This window comes from Strigops habroptila, chromosome 9 (assembly GCF_004027225.2).
Source record: "Strigops habroptila isolate Jane chromosome 9, bStrHab1.2.pri, whole genome shotgun sequence".
NCBI classification, from domain to species: Eukaryota; Metazoa; Chordata; class Aves; order Psittaciformes; family Psittacidae; genus Strigops; species Strigops habroptila.
Window position 1 is genome coordinate 21250520 of NC_044285.2, and position 23163 is coordinate 21273682.

Genomic DNA, 23163 nt, shown 5'->3' on the forward strand with positions numbered 1-23163 from the left:
AGCTCAGCTCACAGCAGGTCTGGAGATGAAGGATGCCGATCAAGGTCTCCATTAAGAGGACGTCAACATCCATCAAGAGAGCAGAGAGAAGGAAACCAGGGTGAACGTTAGATGGGGATGGTGAGGGACAGTGCGAGTACTTGTTTAAACCATTTAGAATCCCTGTGTTTGCTGACAAATCTGGGACTTGGAAGCATTTAGGTTGTTTAGGAATATTACATTGGCCTGTTTTGGTTAGTAACCATCTGATACCCTCTGTGTGGGTTGCCTTTGATAAATAAACCACCAGTGTGCTGAAGTGGGGTAACAATGGTGTAAAGTTCATTTTTGTTCCAAGCTGTCAGTTGAGGGAGGGCAGCCGATGGTCCTAATAGTCACCACCTGCTGCAGAAGTGTCCACATGTTGTCTGCAGAACTGAAATGAAAAAACCCACCGTTTTGCTGAATATAGAGGAATAGAAACCGAATGTGAAAACTCACTGTGGATTTCCAGATCATGGAATCACAGAATCAACCAGGTTGGAAGAGACCTTTAGGATCATCAAGTCCAACCGTTGCCCAGCACTGCCAAGGCCACCACTAACCCATGGCACTGAGGGCCTCGGCTACACGGTGTGTGAACACTTGCAGGGATGGTGACTCCAGCACTGCCCTGGGCAGCCTGTTCCAATGCCTGAGCACCCTTTGGGGAAGGAATCCATCTCCATCTAAACCTCCCCTGGTTTAGATGGCAGCTTGAGGCTGTTTCTGTTGTTCTGTCACTTGTTCCTTGGGAGAAGAGACCAATCCCACCTCACTACAACCTCCTGTCAGATGAACCAGATTGTTTCTTTTCACTTGATTTTGAAAGGTAAAATCAGATCATAGGAACTGGGGGCTCTGAGGACTAATGAAATGAACCACAAGGTGTTGATGAGATTCTATTTCCAGTGACACAGACCTTGCTCGTTGGTGACTTCATGTTTTCTGCTTTCCTCACCACAGCAACAAGTTCTTGTTAGTGAGTGTTGCAAGAAAAGTCATTATATTTGTGCAAAAGTGCATTATATAAAGAGACACTGGAGTTTATCAGGGAGACTCTCTGGTAGAAAATAAGTTTCGTGCAGAACAGAATCGTTACTGCAGTGGTTTTGTTCCACTGGTTTTGTTCCAAGGGTTAAGTTCCACTGGCTTGTTTGCATTGCTCTTCATACTAACTACTGGATTAAACCAAGTCAAAGTACATAAACCACCAAGTTTCCCATCACCCATGTCAAATCATAAATGGGATAAAAATACAACCTTGGATGGCTTCAGAAATGTGGATTTGATGCTTCTAGTCTTCATCAGAGCAGATCTGATATCGGCACTGAATCCTTTAGTTACAATAAACAGCTTGTATCAGCTTCAGTGCAGCTTCTCATACAGCAGCATCTCCATATCAATCTAGAGCTACCAATTCTGGACTTAAATAATTTCACCCAAACTAATGTCTTTTTTGATATTGAAATTTAGCAAAGAGCAGTCAACTCCTCAAAGTATTTAGGTCTAACTTATGTCTAAGTGTATCACCACCTATGCTGGTAGAGAGGGCACACTTCTGAGTTTCTCCACAAGATAGCAGAATAAGAGGGGCTTGAAACTGGTTGGAAAAGGGGCTTTCTCCCAGCAATTTATGGTGGGTCCTGCTTAATTTGTCAACACCATTTAACTATTTGTCAAAGTGTCTGTGTCTACACAACTGTGATTTCTTTTCTGTAAACTGGTTTCTGTTACGGCTGATTGGAGATTGTCATTGTCACCTTGCTGGGAACTGGCGTCTTTGGGGAGTAAATACCAGGTGCAAATAGCAGAGTAAATATCAGGTGCTTTTCAAAAGGTTTCTTCCTCCTCCTAACTCCTGCCCACCCTGAAAACCACCAAAACTCCCTCCACAGGAGACTTGGATATATTGAAACATCCAAATCTCAAACTAATGACACCATTTTGCTTATTTGTAGAGGGATTTGTATGTTGTTGTCTTGCCAACACTAGAAAGTTGGCTGAGTTTGCCAACAAACAGTGTGGGAGGGAGGAGCTGCACTGGGAGCGAAGGAAACCATTGGGAAATTGCTAGAAATGGGATGACTGAATGTAGAAAATCAGGTTCTCTTGAATGCCCTGGTGTCTGATTTCTGCTGCTGGGTTTATGTGCTGAGTTGTCTCCTCCCCATGGCTAGTTTGTTCTTATGCCTTCAACATTAACTCTGCAAGGGCTGGCAAAGTGGCTTAAATGATTTATAAAACTCAATTAAGAAGTTTTAAATTTATGAAAATGTTTGCACGTAGAGATTTTAATTTTACTTTTTAATAGGATTTTTAAAAATTATTCTCAGAATAATCATTAACATCAAGGTTTTTGTTTTAGGTGAAAGAAGAGATGCTGTTTGAGGCCCTGGTTACCAGAAAGACAGTGACAGTAGGAGAGAAGCTGATCTTACCCTACAAACTCGCAGAGGTCTGTACATGATACTTATTATTAAAAGGGCAACTCCTGGGATGGTTTTCAATGCTTTGAGATGTACACTCAGCTATGGTAGAGTTTCTTTCCAGTTTTATTTATTTATGTAAAACTACTGCAGGAGAAGCTCATGTGTATGAATCTACAAAAGTGTTGACTTTACCTTCTACGCCGTTCCTGAAAAGCAGGTTTGAACATGGTTCTGTGCTGGTCTTTAGCTGTTTGAATGATTTACACTTGTGTAAGGGTTCTTCAGAGCAGATTATGTGCTGCTGAGTGTACATGATACAAGGAGCATTGTTCATAGTTCCTTAAATCGTAGCCCTGCTTCACCTCACAGCAGAGTGGTGACCGAAGACATCCAGGAAGTCTGGGGAGGGGTCCTGAGTGCCAACATTCGTCATGGATCTTGTGAGGAAGGATATGAGGAAGGAGCTGGAGATCCTCTGTAGGGGATTCCCGTTACCTTTCCTTTAGCCCCCTCACAACCTGGCTCCTCGCATCGTGCTTTGAAGTAACCACAACTCCATCAGCAGCTCTCAAATTTAGCATAGTCTGTGCCACTGCTAACCATGGGCCTGGCACTGCATAGGATGTTTCACTTCTCTATTATGGTGTGTCTCAGGATTACAATGTCAGCAAACACGTGGGGTTTGTTTGGGGTTTTTTTCCTTAAATATGTGATTTCCAGGAATTTTGAATTATATTCTGTGGTGGTAAACAGAAACACCTCTGGGTTTAAACTGAAACAGGGGAAGGTCAGGTTAGATAAGTTCTTCCCTGTGAGGGTGCTGAGGCGCTGGCACAGACTTTTCCCAGAGAAGCTGTGGCTGCCCCATCCCTGGCAGTGTTCAAGGCCAGGTTGGACACAGGGGCTTGGAGCAACCTGCTCTAGTGGAAGGTGTCCCTGCCCGTGGCAGGGGGTTGGAGCTGGATGAGCTTTAAGGTCCCTTCAACACAAACCAGTCTGTGATTCTATGATTCTTATTATAGTCTCCAGATTGTATAAGCTCTGTTCTGCTGCAATACTTGTTTTGGCTGTTTCTGCACCTAGTGCTCTTGTAGAATCCCTGCCCCCTCCAGTTTGTGTGGCATCACACCATGCTCCGTCCCTCGGTTCCCCGTTCTTGCCATATGGTTGTATGAGAATTCACAGCATCTTGAGCAATGTCTCTGAGAACAGTCTGTTGTGTCACAAGTAAGTAAGCACATGATGTGTTGTCACAGGGGTCAGTTGTAGATATTTCAATTCCTTTTTACCAGAGGGAAAAATAAAATCTGTTCTCCCCTTTGGAGTTCGTGTTTAGCCTCAGTAACTGTTACTGAGCTTTAATCTTTAACAGTTACACGTTGCCTTTGTGCAAGGCTTGAATCTCCCCTAACAAAGGGCACACAAATGCTCTTCCTGTGTCTTCATGATGGACGTATAATAGATGTGGTATTTTGTACTTTTTTTCCTGCATCTTGGGCGCAGACGTAAGAAGTTCTAGAAAAGCTGGGACTATATCATATGTCAAATGTAACAAGAACCACTCTTCTGCTGGAGGTTACTTCCCATGATGAACCAACGTGCAGCAACGTGCCTTCAACCACCTCGCTGCAAAACTTGGCAGGTTGAATTAAACTATTTCTTCTAATATTTTAATCTGGGCCAGCAGATTTTGTATTGAAACAGCTTGAAATAGTCTTACATAGATGGTCCTTCTGTTGAGATCAAAGAGCCCTTTTTGCTACCCAAAACAGCTGAGCACGAATTTTTCAAGTGCTTTCCAAAATGTTTTTGGTGATGTCTCTGCTCATGAATCTCAAGTATTCACTTACAGAGGTTTGTCACCAATATCTAGTACAAGAAATGAAAGATCAGGGTGTGGGGGAAGACAAAAGAGCACAAGGCTCTGGTGGGAAAGGTTGATGTAATCTCCATGATGAAATCATTCTGTAAGAAGCCATGAAGTGTGTTAAGGAAAGATAGACACCACCCATGCTGTTTACTCAGTCTTTACAACGTCTGTATTCTGACCACCAAATTTTATCTGACAGTCACCTCTCTCTGGTAGAAGGTTCACTACTGGCTAGCTCATGCTAGACATGCTAGAGCAGAATTTGAGATGCTTAAACAAGAGGCCTTCTCCTGGTCTTCCTCTGGCTCAGGGAGTAGGAGAAGTGACTTAGATTCAGATCATCTAAAACAGGAAGGAAGAATTGGATTCATGTGACTTTTTGGGACTTTACAAAGAACACTGATGTCTGATCATCCCACTCATGGCTAATTGGACTGTTGGCACTATTGGGAACCGATGAGCTCGTTATTCTTGTGTGTTGTACAGAAGAGCATTAGAGTTGGCTCCAGTGGGTGGAATGATTGAGGTTTGGAGGATTTTCAGACATGACTGTCCCAGCACAACTCCTCTAAGCTGCCTTTCCTGATAGAGCAATGATGTATGTAGCAGCTACTTTATTTTCCAGGTGCTCAAATACTTGGTGGTTTTTGCATAGCTTGTCAATACACTGAAAGTTTCAGGGGAATTTGTCTGGAAAAGACTCTACTGCAGCGGCCCTCAAAACGGGTTGTAAAAATGTCATTTTGGCATGTGCTTGCTTTTTTGCACCATCAAGAAGAGCAGCTTGGATCTACCAAGTGTCTTCCAGGGCTTTGAACATGTTTATAAAGGCAGTTATTAAAGGAAGAGCAAAAAACTCAACAAAAGAAGGAATTTTAAGAAATTTTATTTGGTTCTGAAACCTGTTGTCTAAACTGTAGGTGGAAATGTTAGATTATGGGCTCTGTGGGTGTAAGTAGCATTGGGCTTCTGCCACCACCATCACTGATGATGATTATGAGATTGCTGATCATAGGGAGAGAGTTTGTTGCTGAGGAGATTGTGTGTCTCCTGATGAAGCCATTGCCTCTGTAGATGAGGCACTTGCAGACCTGCGTTTCTTGTTTGTCTTCTACCTTTTTATGAATTTTGGGTTGTTAGCAAAGAGATGGAGTTTTAATCTGAAATAAACATTCTGAAATGAACATGGGATCTTAGGTTTGGAATGGGTTCTTGAGCTTTGGTGAGGTTCCTACATGCATCTACTCCGTAATAAAGAGGTCATATCATATTCAGTGCGGGTGGTTGGACTCGCCTGTAGGGGTTTAGGTGGTGTTTCACCTTCTGTGCTCTGCACAGGAGCTGGCATTTGCTGATCCCTTTCATCAGATGTGGAATATATGTGGATGCCAACTTTATGTAGATATGCTTTCCATGGGATGGCTCATGCTAATGTGATCATTCTGTGATCACAGCCTGGCTCTTGTGAGATCTGTAACCTCAGTCCTGCTGTGACAACTGTCACCCTCCTTTAATAGTCTTGAATGGGCAAAGGAGGTACAGTAATCATAGAATAGTCCTTTCCATCGGAGGTTTGGAGGCATCAGAGCTGCGATTGGACTTTATTATACCAAGTTAGGTCTTTTCTCTTCAATTTTCCCAAGCTGTAGCCCCACAAGCACATGGAGAGGATGCTATTGTGGGATTTGCAGTGATGCCACATTCCTCTGGGTCAGCAGGCTTGCTCTCTGTGTTGCACTGTGTGCTGAGTAGAAACACTGTCCTGGGGTTTGAGGCTTTTAGTAACAGTGGTTTGAGCACTTGGCAACTCCTTGTTTGAAACACCTCACACTAGACCATGTCCCTGCCCATGGCAGGGGGTTGGAACTGGATGAGCTTTAAGGTCCCTTCCACCCAAACCATTCCATAATAAACTAAGGGGAGGCAGTCAAAGCGAGACCTGGCTTTGAAGGTAAAAATCAGCGCTGCTTTGTAGCTGCACCCTCCCACTGCTGTGGTGCTGCTGGAAAAAGTGGGCTTGATTGCAGGCCCTGTGCATGTGCAGCTCTGTAGAGAGCACTGCCCCTCCGCTCTCCCTCTGCATCGCAGAGCTTGTCAAGCAAGGACACCACATCCGTAAATAACGCTTATATTTACCTGTGGCAGCTGCCTCTTATCTTGGGAGCCATGCTAGCTTGTCTGACCGAGCTGCCTCCTGGAACCATTCATTTTTCCTTTTATAGTAGCTGGATGGTATTTTAACGCAGTGTTTGGAACAACTGCATCCTTTGGACTATTGCTAAGGTTTAGAAGCTGTAGATAGACTTAGAAAAAACACTGTACGGACATGAAAGGCTGCAATTGTGTTCAGAGGTCTTGCTTTGTTGTCCAAACCAGCTGCCAATGCCTTTCTCAGGAGTGAGATGGTGGATTAATGGAGCTAGCAGCAGCTAATGGATTTTGAGAGAAATCACAGTGTATCCGTGCAGGGTGAGGGCAGCATTCGGTGAGCGGGAGCTGGCCAAGTCCACTTCATCTAGCAAATAAAAATACACTGGAAGGACCCTTCAAAAAGAGAGGATTTGACAGTGGGAGCAGAAGAGCCATCAGTGGTGTCTGGGGGCTTAGAGTATTTGAATTCAGCTCTGTCTTGAACACTGGGCATCTCTGCAGCTACGGTATTCTTCTTAATAAGGTAAAATATAGCAGGGGAATAGGGGAAAATGGGATTCTTTAGAAGAAGAATAACGTACTCTGAGGGTTGCTGTTGTCCTTCCCCAAGAGCCCCTCAGCTCCAGCCTCTGAGCATTTTTGTCATATATTATTATGTGCTTTTTTGCAGTCCTCCTGAGGGTGCAAAGTTTCATAAGCCACAATTGAGGTATTTAAAAGAAAAAACACCAGACACAGTAAATACTAAGCAGCTTGCCTAATGTTTGGTAGGAAACATGCAGGAGCAGAGCACTTGAATCGAAGCTTTGTGGAGAACATGGGGACTGTTAAAAATCTTTCTCTTCATCCTGCTTGTGATCTAAGCATCAGCTTAAACTTAATCTGTGCAAGTAACTGCCCTTCTGGGGCATGTCTGTCTTCCTTCTATCTGAATAATTCCAAGAATTCAATCTTTTTCCATCTCCTTTTACAGCAAGGCTCCATTAGTTTATGCCTTGACTAATACTTTTAGATACTTGTCTGAAATCCATTCAGCATCTCGACCCGCAGTTTCCACTCCCCCTTTTCACTGTGCTGGAGACAAGCCCCATGTCTGAGCTCCTCAAACACCCCCACTGTGTTCCTATCCCCTTTATTCTGCTTATCAGGCTGATGTCTGTCACCTGCTTCTCTGGTTTTCACCAGTCGCTGCATTTGTTCTGTTCATCAACTGAGGAAAAACTGGTTATCAAAGGGAATACATCTTTTAGTGAATCCTGTTTTACATCCCTCCAGAAACCAGATTTTTCCATGGTGCTTTCAATTCAGTTAGTTCTGTTGGTGTTTCTGAAGTGAATGACTTTGCAAAAAGCCTTGGTTTTACCTGATCTTTATAATTTTCAGCCATTTGTGACCAACGATGTTTTATCCCTAAAGGTTAGTTAATGAATTAATTCACATTTTCAGAAGAAGTCTGATGTGAAATTGTCCGACAGAAGGGAAATAAAAGATGTGAGACACCTTCTTGGGCAACAAGTGAGCTGATTCTTCCCTTCCATTAATTTTGGAAAGCTGTTGGGAGCTGGTTTTTTGATGTGATGAGTGTCATCATAAATATGTCTTGTATTTAACTTCCTATGTATTCATAATTGAAAGTGGAAAATGGCTACCTAAAAAAACAGAGGAATGGAAAGGGCCTGAGTTGTACATCCAGGGAGGTTCCGGCAAGTAGATACGGAGCACAAAAAAGGCATGTTGTTTCCTGCCCCTGTGGCACTCTTCTATATTGCAACAGCAAGATCTGGGGTGCAAACATAGAATCCCAGCGTGGTTTGGGTTGAAGGAGCCTTAAAGCTCATCCAGCTCCAACCTCTGCCACAGGCAGGGACACCTTCCACTAGAGCAGGTTGCTCCAAGCCCCTGTGTCCAACCTGGCCTTGAACACTGCCAGGGATGGGGCAGCCACAGCTTCTCTGGGAAAAGTCTGTGCCAGCGCCTCAGCACCCTCACAGGGAAGAGTTTCTGCCTCAGAGCTCATCTCAATCTCCCCTCTGGCAGGTTAAAGCCATTCCCATTGGCCTGTCCTTACAGGCCCTTGTCCAAAGCCCCTCTCCAGGTTTGCTGGAGCCCCTTTAGGCACTGGAGCTGCTCTAAGGTCTCCCCTTCAGGAGCCTTCTCTTCTCCAGGCTGCCCCAGCCCAGCTCTCTCAGCCTAGCTCCAGAGCAGAGCTGCTCCTGCCCTCGCAGCATCTCTGTGGCCTCCTTTGGACTTGCTCCAGCAGCTCCACATCCCTCTTGTGCTGTTGCCCCAGAGCTGGACGCAGGACTGATCTTCTTTACCTGGGATCAGTTTCTTGCTGATGAATACAAGACACTTGGCATGTTCATTAATAACCATCACAAGATGGTTATTTTGGATGATAAACTGCACTGTGTTTGAGACTAAAGCTTGGGGGAGAACACTGAGTTTTCAGCATGGTAACAGTTAACTGGCAGAGACATAAGCTAGAGAAGCCTTGAGGAGCAGACTTTAATGAGGGGAAAAAGGTATTTCATTACAGCAAAGAGCTGAGCGATGTTTCATTAGCTCATGTACTAGTAGTGGGACTCTCTAATGCCTTTTTCAGAGCATTATAAAGAGAAAAGGAATGGAGTCCCAGGGCCAAATAGCATAACATTACTTAAGACATTAAAAAAAACAACAGAGGAAAAGATCAGATTAATCATGAGCATTTAACAGCCTGAAACATTAGAGAAGAAAAAGTGGGAAGGAGACAAAGTAATTAATAGCATGAAGAAAGTGGAATGAAAATTCTCAGTCCTCAAGTATGAGAACAGGGACACTCGATGGAACAGAAAGTGGGAAAACTGCTGGAAGCACCTACTTATACCAAACCCCATTAGCTAGGAGACTCATTGTCACCACAGGTTATTAGCATCAGGAGCTTAGCAGGGTTCCTTTGAAGACCTGGGATGTTGATAAGTGTATTCAGAATTAACAGAGAAATATTCCTAGAATAACACTGAAACCCCACAAAGCTTTGAAGAGCCAAGTGAGTGTCTCTGTGTCGGGACAGGAGGGCAGCCTTTCCTTGTACAACCTCAAAAGCAACTTTTTCATGGGATGAGGGTTCTCATTTTCCCCATTAAAATGCAAGGACCAGCTGTGCTTGGTGACAGAATACGGATTAGGTGAGACTAGTGGATTTTTGGACTGGTGTCCTGCATATGTTTCTTCATGGGATGCAGCATCCTTCCTTTATTAGGAAGATCAAGTCCATCAATGTTGGGTCTCATGCCCAAAAGCTGTTATGATCACTCTTTTGCTCTGTGCCACCATGGAAATTCCTGTGTGTTAGCTGAGTTCATGCTATTTATTTGGCACAAATGTCAGAGGGAAAAAAGGGAGACATTTAGATTTCAAAATAAGGACTTTAAGAAAGGAGATGCTGGCTTTCCATGGACTGCTCTGCCCGTAGCCAACCTTCCCGCTTCAGCTGCCCTTCCTGTCATCAAATCCATTCTTGACTCTTTAAAGGCTTCTTTTCATTACGTCTGATTACTGACAAGATGCTTTAATTTCATGGAGTCCCTTAAATTGAGGCTAAATTGGTGTGAATAACTTTATAAGACTGGAAATGAACCATTCCTGGGGTAGCGAGTCAGCTGTACCCACACAGGATGAAATTTGGGTGCAGTTCATTGGAATATAGGATTTTTGTATATAATTCCAATCTGAATACATTTAGATTGATTTCTTATCAGCCTGAAGCAGCTCATCAATGCTCGGCAGAGGTGGAGGTGTAGCAGCTCCGTGGCTGCACAGGGTTTGTTGCACAGACTTTGCCTCTACAGCCAAAGCAGTCACGGTGTTACAAGAAATAATTTCTTTCTGAGGAAGCTTGCCAAAACCCAAGAAGCCTGTGGCAAAGATGATGATACACTGGTGGAACAAGTGTTTCTACGATAGTGTCTTCTGCTTGGAAAGGGTCAACAGGAAGGCAGGATTTGGCTTATAAAAGTTCAAGTGCTATTTTTGGCAATGCATTGGACTTAATGGTGGGAATGCTGGTATATTGTGGCTATAAAGAGGTGAGCAACTTTCCCTAAACGTAGCCTACAAGTTCCTCCTCAGGTCACACATTTACTTCTTGTGCCACTGTGTAACCTATTAATTTATGTATGTACCAGTTTCAGTCTGAAAACACAGACTGAATGGGATCTCCATTCATCTTCTCAATAGAACAGACTCTGGATGAACAGATGTGGAGGAAAATCCTTTTTAGTTTGAAATAAGTGTTTGAAACCATTCCCATCAGTGGACCCTTCAAATCTGGCTTCCTCGTGACTCTCTTCTTCTGCAGCTCTTTATAGTGGCCTCATGATTGCTGTGTGAGCACCTTTAGTAGGGGTCCTCCATGAAGCTCTTCTCTCATCTTTTCCTCCATGGGGAGAAACAAGAACCACAGAGCCACAGACTCATTTTCTGGAGGAGTTTTATTTCAGGAAGAGACAGTGGGGTTTTTTTCCTTCTTTTCTCTTTTGTTTTGTTACAAGTGACATTTTCTGGCCATGCTGGCCAAAGCAGAAGGCTGAAGGCTTTGACTGAAATCTTTTTAGGAAGATGATGCTATAACCTCATGACTTCACAGCCGAGACTTAGAGAAAATCCCTAACAAGATGTTCGTTGGGTTAGTTTGGTTTTGACTGTAACCTGTGTGCTTTTAGAAGAGCACAACCACAGCATATTATAGATATGCAGCTACAATATGACAATATTACAGATGGGGAATTGCAAAACATCTCTGAAATATGAAGACAGGCTGAGAACATTGGGTCTTTTCGGCCTGGAGAAGAGAAGCTGCGTGGAGACCTCAGAGCAGCTTCCAGTATGTGAAGGGGGCTACAGGGATGCTGGAGAGGGACTTCATCAGGGACTGTAGTGATAGGACAAGGGATGATGGGTTTAAACTGAAACAGGGAAGGTTCAGGTTAGGTATAAGGAAGAAGTTCTTCCCTGTGAGGGTGCTGAGGCGCTGGCACAGGGTGCCCAGAGAAGCTGTGGCTGCCCCATCCCTGGCAGTGTTCAAGGCCAGGTTGGACACAGGGGCTTGGAGCAACCTGCTCTAGTGGAAGGTGTCCCTGCCTGTGGCAGGGGGTTGGAACTGGATGATCTTAAGGTCCGTTCAACCCAAACCAGTCTGGGATTCTGTGATTCTATGAATAGTGGGCAGGCTCTAATCTGTGATGGGGATGGTGGGTCTTCCATCTGTCCTCTTCCAAGTCCTGCCTACCACCAGCTGAGATACAGCAGGTGGATCCTCCACACATACACAAGATGTTCTGATTTCAGATTCTCCACTGTTTCCCCATTTACACCCATCTAATGACAGGAAGATGAGTAAGGAGGGGGCAGGTTGCAGGAACATACTGACACTTCCTGTGTTATTCCTCAGGAGTCTTGTTAGCACAGGAACAGCAGGAGCCATTTCAGTGGGTACGTGTGTGAGACAGGGAGTGGTGTAATGATGAACACATTAATTTATGATGAAGAATGCAACATTAAAAATGTTTTTAATGATATTTTTAAAAATAATTAATTAAGAATTACCTGTTTCCTAGAGTAGCAGGCAAGCTAGTAGCTCTGACGGACTTTCTTGTCAACCTGATGATACATGGATGCAAGAGGATTGTCTCACTGGACAGCCCCATTGATTTGACTTCTTCCGTCATGGTTGGGATTTTTGTGAAGAGTGTTGGTATAGTTTGGGAGAGCCCCTAAAAATACCTCTGAGTAAGACAGACTGGCAGGGTGGAGGTTGACTTCTGTCCAAGGAAGGCAGCTGTGAAGGTGCTGGAAATTGGTCCAAGGAAGGTGGTTGTGGAGGGTACTGGGAAACTGGTACAAGAGAAGGGAGAGCACAAGAAGACTGAAAAGAAAAAAATAAAGTGTTTGATGTGTAAAGTTGGAAACTAAAATCTGAAAATCTGAGAAATTTATAACTGATTTAGTGAGAAAAATCTTCAGTGTCTTCTTGTTTCAGTATCAGAGAATGATTCCGTATTGTATTGTAATGACATCCCAGTGTATTTTTTCGTTGTAAAATCCACCCATAAGTTCTGGAAAACATCATTGACACTTGCATCTCTCGGATAGAATCCATTGGCAGGACACCCCCTACCTCCCGGCTCCAGGGTGAGAGTGGAAGGTTTCTGCCAGGATGCAGCAGTCAGCTGGGAAGCAGGAGCCAGCCACTGTGGTGGTGCAAGGCTTAAGGGTGTGTTCATTGGGGTTTTCAGTATAGAGTTTGCAGGTACATTTATAGAAGTAAAACATAAAAATAAGCCTTTTCAGGAAAGATTATAGTGTTTTTAAACGAACTTTTTAAATGAACTTTTTTTTTTTTTTTAATGAATTAGACTCTTGCATTTTCCACTCTTCTTTCAATGATGCTCTAAAAGATGTTTTTCCTCCTCCTAAGTCAAACATAAATTTCATTAAAAGCCTCTTTTTCAGGCTGGAGTCAGCATAATGCATTAACAACTTGAGTTCTCTTAGGAAAGGCAAACAGAGAATGACAGGATTTTAATATGATGCTAAGATAAAATACAAGTATGGAAAATTACATCATACTTATCCAGCCTCAGTATGATATAATACTCCTTGATGCCAAGATAGGGATTAAGCTAGAGACTGATATCCTGCAAGAGTACTTTCCTCTGGGTGTTAAGCCTCTGTCTAAGAAAAAAAATCCTAAGCCTACCCATCGCAGCCTATGTCCTGTGACCCAAAGAGGAACCACAAAAGCTGCTTAATCCATCTCCCACTGCAGGACATGGCTGTGAATGTAAACCAGACACGATGCATTTGCTCACAGATAGGAAGTGAGCACAAGAGCAGGAAACCATAACTCTCCATGTGCACACGTGTGACTTGGGACCCACTGAGAAGACTGAACCTGATGGGAGATAAGAGCAAGACACTAAAGCTCACGTCTGGACAAAAAGAGGGATTTAGACCTCCCCTAATTCCAGCAACTTGGAGTTTTCGTCTATTTGTTTTCAAACCCAACAGTATTCTGCCCACTTTCATGCGAGTCATAGGGAGGATGCAATGCCAGCAGGTTGTGTATGTGGTGCTACTAAACTTCATCACCGTCCTCATTCTCTGCTCCTTCCCTAATTTAGCTCTGCTTCACAGCTACGTGTCTCTCCCTTCCTTAGGTGCTACTCCATCTCAGAACAGGAGTGACAGACTCCACAAGCTATCCTGCAGCAGCTATTCTCTGTCCCTACAACTACAAACCCAAGCCGAAGCCCTCTTACGTACGCTTTTATTTTAGCCCTCATGGAGCACGAAGAGTGTCAGAGATTAAAACTGGACTGTAATAGTATTTTAGTACATGTGGTAGCTACTTCTCTGACACCAGCACTCTCATTAGTAGCTGGCACCCCTAAGCCTTACTTAAATAAAAGGGGTTTTTTGAGTCTGTTTAATCACGTAACTCATGAGACCATCATCCCCCAGATGCCCACGTGTGCTGTTTTCAATTGACTACATGTCCGAGACTTACTGAGAACAGGGGATCGGCTTCTGTTCCTGTTCATTAGACCCTTTGTGAGATATAAATCAAGTGTATTAGGAGAGCTTGAATTGCACTTGGTTTTGCTTGTTCTAACAATAAGTAAATCCTGTCCCTAGTAGTGGTATAGCTCTTCCCACTGCCTCAGCATTGCTAATAGGTATATTTTGTAATAAAAAGGAGATAAATGTGGATTTTTTTCAGAATGGAAGATGATTTAATTCATCATTTACTCATGCATGCAGTATGATTGTGTTGAATAGATACTTTCAATCAAATAAGAAAACAAATACACATTTTTCTTGACCCCCCCCCCTTTGAAAATGATATGTATTGCAAAACCCACAGAAGTGGTTGAAGGAGGAGGCATCATCAGAAAATGTTAGGTCAGTACCAGGGGCAAAATTCAGTAGGTGTTAAAACTGTGGTTTTCCCTCTTGAGTCATCTTGGAATAAGACATTTGTGTTACAGTAAGTATAAATGTAATTATGAAGCCAAATTTCACCTTGGATAATAAATGGGGGAAAAAATGGCAATGGCTGATAAGAATTTTAAACCAGACATCAAATGATAACAAAAGTCAAATCCTGAGTATGATAATAGCATTATCATTAAATCTTTTTGTTTGGTAGGATATCAGCAAGCCCCTGGGAGCAGAAACACCAATTGGGTAATGCACTGGAAATTGATTCCACATATTAAAAGAGAAAAACAAACAAACAAAAGCCCCCATATTGCCACTAAAAATACATATACAGATTTGATCTGGGGGCGATTTGCTGAAAAGGAAGAATCCTGGTGCTGCTTTCCCCCCCAGATATTTCACTGGAAGCACATTTCATCCTTGTATAGAAATTATAGGAAGTCTATCAAAGGCCCTAAGGGAGAAGGGGATATTTCCTCTCTTCCTGTGTTCGTATCTTACTTCCTGAAGAGAAGAGGAATCTCCGTTTCCATTATACACAAGCAGACAACATGAAGTATTTTGTGGTGCCTGGCTTTGCTTAAATAACTTAACTCCTGTCTTTGTGATTTATGTCAAGTCTTGCAAACTTCACGCTCAGAAAGAAACATATCTTGCCATCCTTGAATTGCTCTACTTGGTTTTTCTAAGTGTTTGTTGATAGGGATCTGAAAGGAGAGCAGGAATTGCTTGTTTTCTTCCTGGAGGGCAGAAAATACCCGTACACGTGTGTGTTCGTGTACATGTTGCGGAAAAGCTGTTGGGTCACTAGCAGATAAAGAATATAAAGGTGGTTTCTATGCCTGTATTGGGATCATTCCTCTTTTAACAAAGAAATTTTTGGAGACTACTGCAAGTTCCTATTGAGGAGTTTACAACGAGAGTTGCCTGTACAGCCAGAGTTTTTAGGATGGTGGGAGTTGTGCATTTGTAGGCAACGCAGGTGCTGGCAATGGGTTTATCCAGTGTGAGTAAGTAACGTTTATGTCCATCATGAGATACACACATGGCCTCTAAGGTAAATGCTCAAAAACTTGAGAAAGGACAGACCTTGACCAACAAGGCACCAAGTCTTCTAGACTAGCAGCAAAGCAACAAGTCTTCGATGCTAACAACAAAGCAAGAAGTCATCACTGCCTTCTTCCAAGTCGTCTCTTCCAGATCTGATGAATTTTCCAGATTCATGCTGAGAAATCGCATTTAAACATTGCCTTTTCAAGTACTCATAGTTTTTAGAAACTCTGGAGTAGGTACCCTTGACCTCACTCCCATGTCTACATTGCTCTCTGATGAAAAACTGGGATTTACCAGTGTTATGTTGACTGAAAATTTTTGAAAGTGTAGTAACATCCTGTTGAGTGAGTGAATCGTTCAGCATGTCTTTATGACTTCATGTATGTCTTTATGTTTCACAGATTTGCATAATGCTGAAGAAATAGCATAACGGTTGCAGGTTGTCACAGTCAATAAACTCTATCGGGTTTTAATCCTCAGTAGGGCTTTAATTCACTTCGGTGCTTATGCTTACTCTCCAGTTCTACTTTTCAAGTCCACTTCTCATTAACCGAGACTGTACTTAGGAGCTGGGGTCCAAAATCCTAGCTCTGGGTGCATGCACCCTTCATAAGCTGCATTTTTTACAGCAGTGACCCCAGAAGGATTGCTGTTCTCCGATATGCATGTGTTAAAGGGCGTTTTTCCTAGGCAAAATTGTCTTTCTGTCTCACTTTTCTAGAGAGGAGCATGCAGTGCCTCCTGTGCTCTGGAGGTAATAATGATTGAGTAATGCTCAGCATCCCTCCTGAACAAACTCAGTGGCTATGACCTGCAATATTGGTTGTTTTTCTGATGAACTGGTCATACAGAGCTGCCCATACCCAAATACCCATCACCTTTCATCACCTGGCCTTTTTGTTCTGTTTGTCCAGGATCAGTCTATCTCGTCCTTCACATTAGCAGTGAGGGAAGATGGGTAGACCTCTCAATGAGCTAAGATGTTTAAAGACTTTAGAGATCTGTAGCTGTCTCTTAAATACCACTTAGCAATCATTTCTTACCCACAATTGATCAGTGCATCGATACAGGGCTCTTCCTAAGTGGTAACAAATGGGATGAGCTTTGCTTTGCTTCTGCCTTCTTCGATTTCCTGGTCTCCGTGTCAAGGGACACACTATGCAGAAATGGTTATTTCTTTTAGGCAGGCTTTTTTTAAACAAGATGTTAGGGTAAGTGTTTATGCTGGTTAAAAGAACCCTTCATGCTCTGTTTTTGTTTCAAGTTGAATGTTAGAGGCTGGTTGCTGTTCCAGATACGGTGTATGGTTGGTTTGGCTTGAGTCATTGGGGATTGGATCTGGCTTTTGCATTTCAGTATCGCTTTGGATGTCACTGCAGTTAGTGTGCTCCACACTCCAGGAAATGCTGGTCTTGGCTATGGAAGTGTTTGACTAAAACCATGAAGCTTCCAGCAGCATCTTGGTGGCTTTTTCTTCAGCAGGATGTTTGCTTTCTGCTACCTGGGATGTGCACTCATTGGGATACCACTGCAATTATGCATGATAAACTGGTGCTCTTTGCCTTTCAAAGCCCTTCAGCATTTGTTTCCACCCGTCCTCTAGTCTCCAGGCTTGATTTATTCCCCTTAGTCTGAAAAACTGACAAATATTTGAGGTTTTGTTGTTAAAACTGAACTATTGCTCGGTTTTGCCGTATATTAGGTTAGTCAACAATATAACCATTGAATCCAGCAAGGAACATGGGCTGTACATTGGGGAACTTCTTATCCCAGCAGGTCATGTAAAAGGTTAACTGGGTGTCTGCCGGGGGGGCAGGTCACAACAGTGACCTTCAGGGTCTGCAGCAGCACTGAAGGGGGAGAAGGTGAAGCAGAATGAAGCCCTGGTGGTACGTGGTACCTGGTGGTACGTGGGCATCTCTTCCTGTGTGCCTTGCAAAGTTGTCTGTTGGTTTTAGAAGGAGATGAGAGTCCAAAGGCAGGGCAGAGCTTGGTGTCACTTCTCTACTGGGCTGTCTCAAAAAGATGAAATTAAGAGCTGTGTTGGGTGAGCATACCTTAAATGAAGCCTTCACCAAGCACCAAACCTATCCCACTGTGTAAAGACAAAGTGGACTGAGCTCAGCTTGGTTGTGATGGACGCCTTGATGGGAGCCTGTGCTCAATTCAGGATGTTTTTTTTCCCATTAGATTATGTGCTGATGGATGGATATTTTAAATGCTGATGTTGCCCCTATAGCAGCCAGTGCCTTAATACCATCTTGGGGTCAAAGAGCTGGAGACTTCTCCTGGTTTTGGCTCCAGGACCAAGTCTAGAAGGTTTGTGGTGTTGCAGTGCCAACATGGACTTGACACACAAGCCTGAGTTTTACTATTTCTGGCATCCCTGCATCTCCAAGAAGGACCAGGAAGACAGGCAGGGGCAAGACCTGAGGTTTGAAAAGAAACTGGAAGTAAGAAAAGTGTTTTCTAGTGAGTTGTTCAGAGCGGGTACATCCAGTGGAGGAGCTGTGCAGCAAAAGGGCCCATCTGCTTGTGAAGCACTACATTTATGACACCTTTCCAATATCTGAAGCCATAATTTTCAGCTGGCAGTTTAGAGCATGAAATTGCTCCCTTAGATATCTCCTTTTTTTTTTTTACTTAAAAAAAGTTGTGGCAGGGGGAGTACCAAGTTGCTGGTTTAAGCAGGGTTTGGGGAAGTGAAAAGGATGCTTTAATCTTGGTTGTCTATGTATAAGCTGTTGTGGTTTCTGAATATGCAGCAAGGTGAAAGAAATCATTCTGGCATTTATTAAAAAGGTGATTTTTTCTTTCCTATGAACTCGACCAGCCCCTGCTGTCCAGCCCCTGCACAGGCTCTAGCAGCAGTCAGCAATGAGGAAGCTAAACTTACATTGAAATACCACCCTTTGCATCATCACATACAGCTTTCTTCTGGGTTTTGTTCTTCATGAGTCATTGGTTCTGTGGCAGAAGATAGATTGAGACTGTCTAATGAAAAGGTGCTATTGTTATAACAAAGAAGCCTATAAAATTAAAGTTTCATAGATAATAATTTCAGAATATTGATTTTGGGGGGGGATTTGATTTGATCCAGCAGAACTGTCTTAGGGGAAGGGAAGAAAATTTTCCTTTTCCATATTTTTTTTTAAAGCAGACACACTACTTAAAGTGTTAACACCTCTTTTTGGTTTTCTTTTTCTATTTGATTCCCTGCTTTTTCCATTTATAAGTTTGCTGTGGGGGCTCTAACCCTTTTGCTTTCCTGGATTATCTGGGGACCAGCAATCATTTGAATGATGGCAGCAGGAAAAGACCTTTCTCAGAGTTTCAGATCCCAGTTGAGTATGGAACAGCGGGAGGGAGAAATCCTGACCCTGGGTGGGAGCGGTGGTGATGCTGTAGGGATGGCAGCGGATGGAAGATATGCTTATCTAGAGAGTTTGTAATCTTAAGAATTAAGAATCTACTGAACATGTACATATATGTTTTACAGAGGCTTTTAATTTGAGCCAATTTGCTTTCCTTAGATTATATCTTTTGCCGCCTGTAAAACACAGGCTGGCGCTGCCCAAATGTAAGTCCTTGCTCCAAAACACTTCAAAGAGAGATTTGAATTCTGAAGTCTGTCTTTGCCTTGTCCCTTTTGGCAGAAGATGGTTCCAAAAGTCTTTCTGTTTTTAAGGTAGCCTGAATCCGATGCCTATCATGCAAACTTTCAGGCCAGTTACTTTGGCAATACAATCTTATGTAGAAACCCGAATATCTTGTATGATGGTCTTAGCCAAAGTTGGCCGACCCCAATAAATGGCATTTCTGGCGTATAAGAAATAAAGTTTATACCTTGATAGCCTGATAAGCAGGAAACATACTGATTAAAACCTTGTCTTCAGCTTATTTCCTGAATCTCCAACTTGACGTGTGCTGTTTTCCAATCAGCAGTATCTTTGCATGTGTGCAAGATGTTGCTCTCTGATCCCTGAGAGATTTGTTTTGGCGTTGCGGGAGCTATTTTTATTTTGCTTTGTGAGGGAGATAAAAAGGGTTTGATGAGTGCCACAGAATTCCAGATCTGCTGAAATGTCATGTAACGAGACTCGCAGAAGAGACAAGAAGCTGTAGCTGAGTGTTTAAGGCCAGGCTGGATGTGGTTCTGGGTAACCTGATCTAGATGGAGATGTCCCTGTCATTGCAGGAGGGTTGGACTAGATGAGCTTTGGAGGTCCGTTCCAACCCAAATTATTTGCGATTCTATGATTCTATACCCAAAGACGAGCCATATGTAACATATATATTTCAGAGAATATTCACATTTAATGTAAGTAGAATGATAAATACAGGAATAAAGAAATCCCCCAATAAATACAGGAATGAATGTTTAAGTGCTTATTTTAAATGCGCTGCTGCATGTGCTGTAGTATTTTTGCTATAACAATGCCATCTTTGCATTAGACAGTCCCATACCGGTGACTGGTGCTCCTCAGGGGTCCATACTGAGACCAGTGTTGCTCAGTCTTTGTTGACAACATGGACAGTGGAATTGAGCACCCTCAGTGAGTTTGCTGATGACACTGAGCTCTGTGGTGTGAATGACATGCTGGAGGGAAGGGATGGGATCCACAGGGACCTGGACAGGCTGGGGAGATGGGACCATGCAAACCGCATGGTGTTCAACAAGACCAAGTGCAAGGTCCTGCCCCTGGGTTGGGGCAATCCCAAGCACAAACACAGGCTGGGGGAGACTGGGTGGAGCAGCCTGAGGAGAAGGACTTGGGGGTGTTGGGTGATGAGAAGCTCCCCATGACCCAGCTTCAGTGTGTGCTTGAGCCCAGAACCCCCCCGTGTGCTGGGCTGCACCCCCAGAGCGTGAGCAGCAGGTCAGGGAGGGGATCCTGCCCCTCTGCTGCGCTCTGGGGAGACCCCGCCTGCAGCCCTGATCCAGCTCTGGGGCAACAGCACCAGAGGGACGTGGAGCTGCTGGAGTGAGGCCAGAGGAGGCCCCGGAGCTGCTGCGAGGGCTGGAGCAGCTCTGCTCTGGAGCCAGGCTGAGAGAGCTGGGCTGGGGCAGCCTGGAGAAGAGAAGGCTCCTGAAGGGGAGACCTTAGAGCAGCTCCAGTGCCTAAAGGGGCTCCAGGAAACCTGGAGAGGGGCTTTGGACAAGGGCCTGTAGGGACAGGACAAGGGGAATGGCTTTAACCTGCCAGAGGGGAGATTGAGATGAGCTCTTAGGCAGAAGTTCTTCCCTGTGAGGGTGCTGAGGCGCTGGCACAGACTTTTCCCAGAGAAGCTGTGGCTGCCCCATCCCTGGCAGTGTTCAAGGCCAGGTTGGACACAGGGGCTTGGAGCAACCTGCTCTAGTGGAAGGTGTCCCTGCCCATGGCAGGGGGTTGGAACTGGATGGGCTTTAAGGTCCCTTCAGCCCAAACCAGTCTAGGATTCTATGATTATGAAAGCAGGAAACGTTCCTGGCTCTTGGCCTTCGTCTTTCCCTAGAGTCTGATTTTTCGGGTGTTGACAGTAGCACTGATTGTTTCCCAGCTTTATCCATTCACATTAAGCTGAGCTGGAGCATGGGCACGGAGAAGTGGTTATGAAATTTTCTATTAATCACTGACATATTCCCCCACATTTTGAGAAAATGTAAAAAATAAAAACAACAGCAAAAAACCTCCCAAACAGCCCATGTTGTTTGTAATGAAACCAGCAAACAAACCTTCCCCAAAACCTTTCCTTCAGTAAAGCGAAGAAAACCAGTTACTGGAAATGAGATCTATTTGTACTCCTAAATGCAGCCGTTTTCCAATGCTTGTTGGTAACTTAGACATTTCAAAACTCACTCTCAGTCTTTTAAAGGCTGTAACAAATGCTTTTCATCCTCTGGCTTGTGCATTTTCATCACACACTTGCGTTTGGTTTGTAGCAATGCTTTTTTGGGGAAAACGAGCAATTCTTTGTTAATTGTTGCAATAGTTTGGAATTATCCTTGCACTGTGGTTTATCTGACAGTGTTTTATTGCCACTGAGCCATGGTTAGCAGCATGCGAAGGCTTATGTACACTGTGAGCTTGTGAGCATTCTCAGGGGTGGACCATGTTCCTGCCTTTTCCTCTTGCAACTCAAGAGAGAGAGAAAGCGTTGGCAGAACAGCTTGTGTTCATGCTAGAAGGTGCCAGCACAAAAAGTTCAAGGGAAAAGAGGTGGGAAAATCCTAGTAGAAGATAAACGATGCTACAGGAGCTTTATTTTGCTTGGGGTCAGTGAAATTAGGCCACTCAGATAATGTACCTTGAAGGGAAGGCTGGTGAGAAGGATTTCAAGGCAATGGGTGACAAGCCACCAATTTGTTCTAGTTCAAGGTTTTATGGAAGTAGTTCTGTGTGAATCTTCTGTTTCCTTGTTTATTCTTCTAGAGTGGGTGAAAGGAACTGAAATTTAACAGTTACAGCTGGTACTGTAAGATATTAGTATGTGCCAAAGCACTGCAGCCCAACTCAAGGTAATGATTTAAATCAAGGAAGAGTCACAGAATCCCAGACTGGTTTGGGTTGGAAGGGACCTTAAAGCTCCCCCAGTTCCAACCCCCTGCCACGGGCAGGGACACCTTCCACTAGAGCAGGTTGCTCCAAGCCCCTGTGTCCAACCTGGCCTTGAACACTGCCAGGGATGGGGCAGCCACAGCTTCTCTGGGCACCCTGTGCCAGCGCCTCAGCACCCTCACAGGGAAGAGCTTCTGCCTCAGAGCTCATCTCAATCTCCCCTCTGGCAGGTTAAAGCCATTCCCCTTGGCCTGTCCCTCCATCCCTTGTCCAAAGCCCCTCTCCACGTTTCCTGTAACCCCTTTAGGCACTGGGAGCTGCTCTAAGGTGTCCCCTTCAGGAGCCTTCTCTTCTCCAGGCTGAACCAGCTCAGCTCTCTCAGCCTGGCTCCAGATCACAAGCAGCAAGAACCAAGATAGCCCTTAAATATGAATTACTGCTTTATAGTTACATGTGTAGGTGCCTGTCCCCAAATAGGCATGTTTGGGATAGTGGCACCCGGGTACCCTCATTTGGTCTTGGTTTTCATCACTGTTGATCAAGCAAAATCTCTTTGTGTCATGTCTGGGAGCACCATGGTAGGCTTGGCCCTTCTTCAAAGGTGTTATTCCTCTTTCCAGAAGAGCTGTTGGAGGAGCAGTGAATCTCTCTGCTCTGATTTGTAGCTCCCATTGGCAGTACCTGGAAAACTTCATGTTTTCAGTAACACTTATAGATTTACTATAGGGGTTTTAGCCTCCCCTTTTGTAACCCTTCTGCTTGTACCAGGCACTACCTGACCCAGCATGTGCTTCCCCGTCACTTGCTATCATTGCTCTGCAATGTCCACCCTCCTCTTGCCTCCTGAATAAACTCTTCCAGGTTCCTGATGAAATTAAATTTATATGTTAAATATATATATGTTTGGGGTATTTTTCCCCTTTCACTGACAGTGGTGGGATTTATGGTGTGATCTTGTGCATCATCCCCTTGAATGCACCGAAGGAAAGTGAGGCAAAGTCAGGGGCACATCTCCTGGGCCTGGGTTTGCAACCAGCTCCCGATGGTGTCAGGACTGCTGGCTTATGCGATGTGAATTCAAATAGTAGACAAAAGCTTTGGCAAGGGAGAAATA

The 23163-nt window shown here is 44.0% G+C and overlaps 1 protein-coding gene across 12 annotated transcripts in view; it reads left to right on the forward strand.

The window, feature by feature from the left end:
- The window catches only part of MYO9A (myosin IXA), a 189824-nt gene that overhangs the window by 86225 nt on the left and 80436 nt on the right, over positions 1 to 23163 (forward strand). For all 12 annotated transcript variants that reach the window (XM_030496909.1, XM_030496904.1, XM_030496907.1 and 9 more), the window contains one exon: positions 2387 to 2476. In XM_030496909.1, coding sequence (XP_030352769.1) covers positions 2387 to 2476 — 90 coding nt within the window. The remainder of the gene's footprint in view (positions 1 to 2386; positions 2477 to 23163) is intronic.